Source organism: Camelina sativa, unplaced genomic scaffold (assembly GCF_000633955.1).
Source record: "Camelina sativa cultivar DH55 unplaced genomic scaffold, Cs unpScaffold05648, whole genome shotgun sequence".
NCBI lineage: Eukaryota > Viridiplantae > Streptophyta > Magnoliopsida > Brassicales > Brassicaceae > Camelina > Camelina sativa.
Window position 1 is genome coordinate 1 of NW_010926733.1, and position 549 is coordinate 549.

The 549-nt window shown below is 42.1% G+C and overlaps 1 protein-coding gene across 1 annotated transcript; it reads left to right on the forward strand.

Moving 5' to 3' along the window:
* Positions 1 to 2: 2 nt before the first annotated feature.
* On the forward strand, positions 3 to 545 carry LOC109131817 (the record flags this gene model as incomplete). The annotated part of the gene is made up of 1 exon (XM_019242996.1): positions 3 to 545. A coding segment is annotated over exon 1 (543 nt), but the record flags the coding sequence as incomplete, so codon positions are not given.
* Between the last annotated feature and the right edge of the window lie 4 nt (positions 546 to 549).

Genomic DNA, 549 nt, shown 5'->3' on the forward strand with positions numbered 1-549 from the left:
CTATGGCTATCAAGAAAGGCAAGGGACTAGTCCAAGATAGGGAAAAGTTTAAAACTCAGTTGGATGAGAAAAAATCTGAAATCGAGAAGCTGATGCTCGAGTTGCAGCAGCTAGGTGGTACAGTTGATGGCTACAAGAATCAGATAGATGTGTTATCGAGAGACTTAGAGCGCACAAAAGAGCTAGAGACTGAGCTTGTTGCTATTAAAGACGAAAGAGATCAACACAAGCAATCATTATCTCTAAATGACGCATTGTTGCAGAAAGTGATGAAATCAGTTGATATTATAGCTCTCCCTGTTGATTTAGTATCTGAGGATCCGTCAGAAAAGATTGCCCAACTTGCTGGCTACTTCAAAGAAGTGCAATTGGCCAGAGTAGAGGAACAAGAAGAGCTAGAAAAAGTAAAGGCAGAAGCCGATGCGTTAGCCAGTAAATTAGCAGAAACCCAAACATCCCTGAAGTTGGTTGAGGATGCCTTGTCTACTGCAGAGGGTAACATCAATCAGCTTGATGAGGAGAATAGAGAAGTCCAAGCTGCCAAGGAAA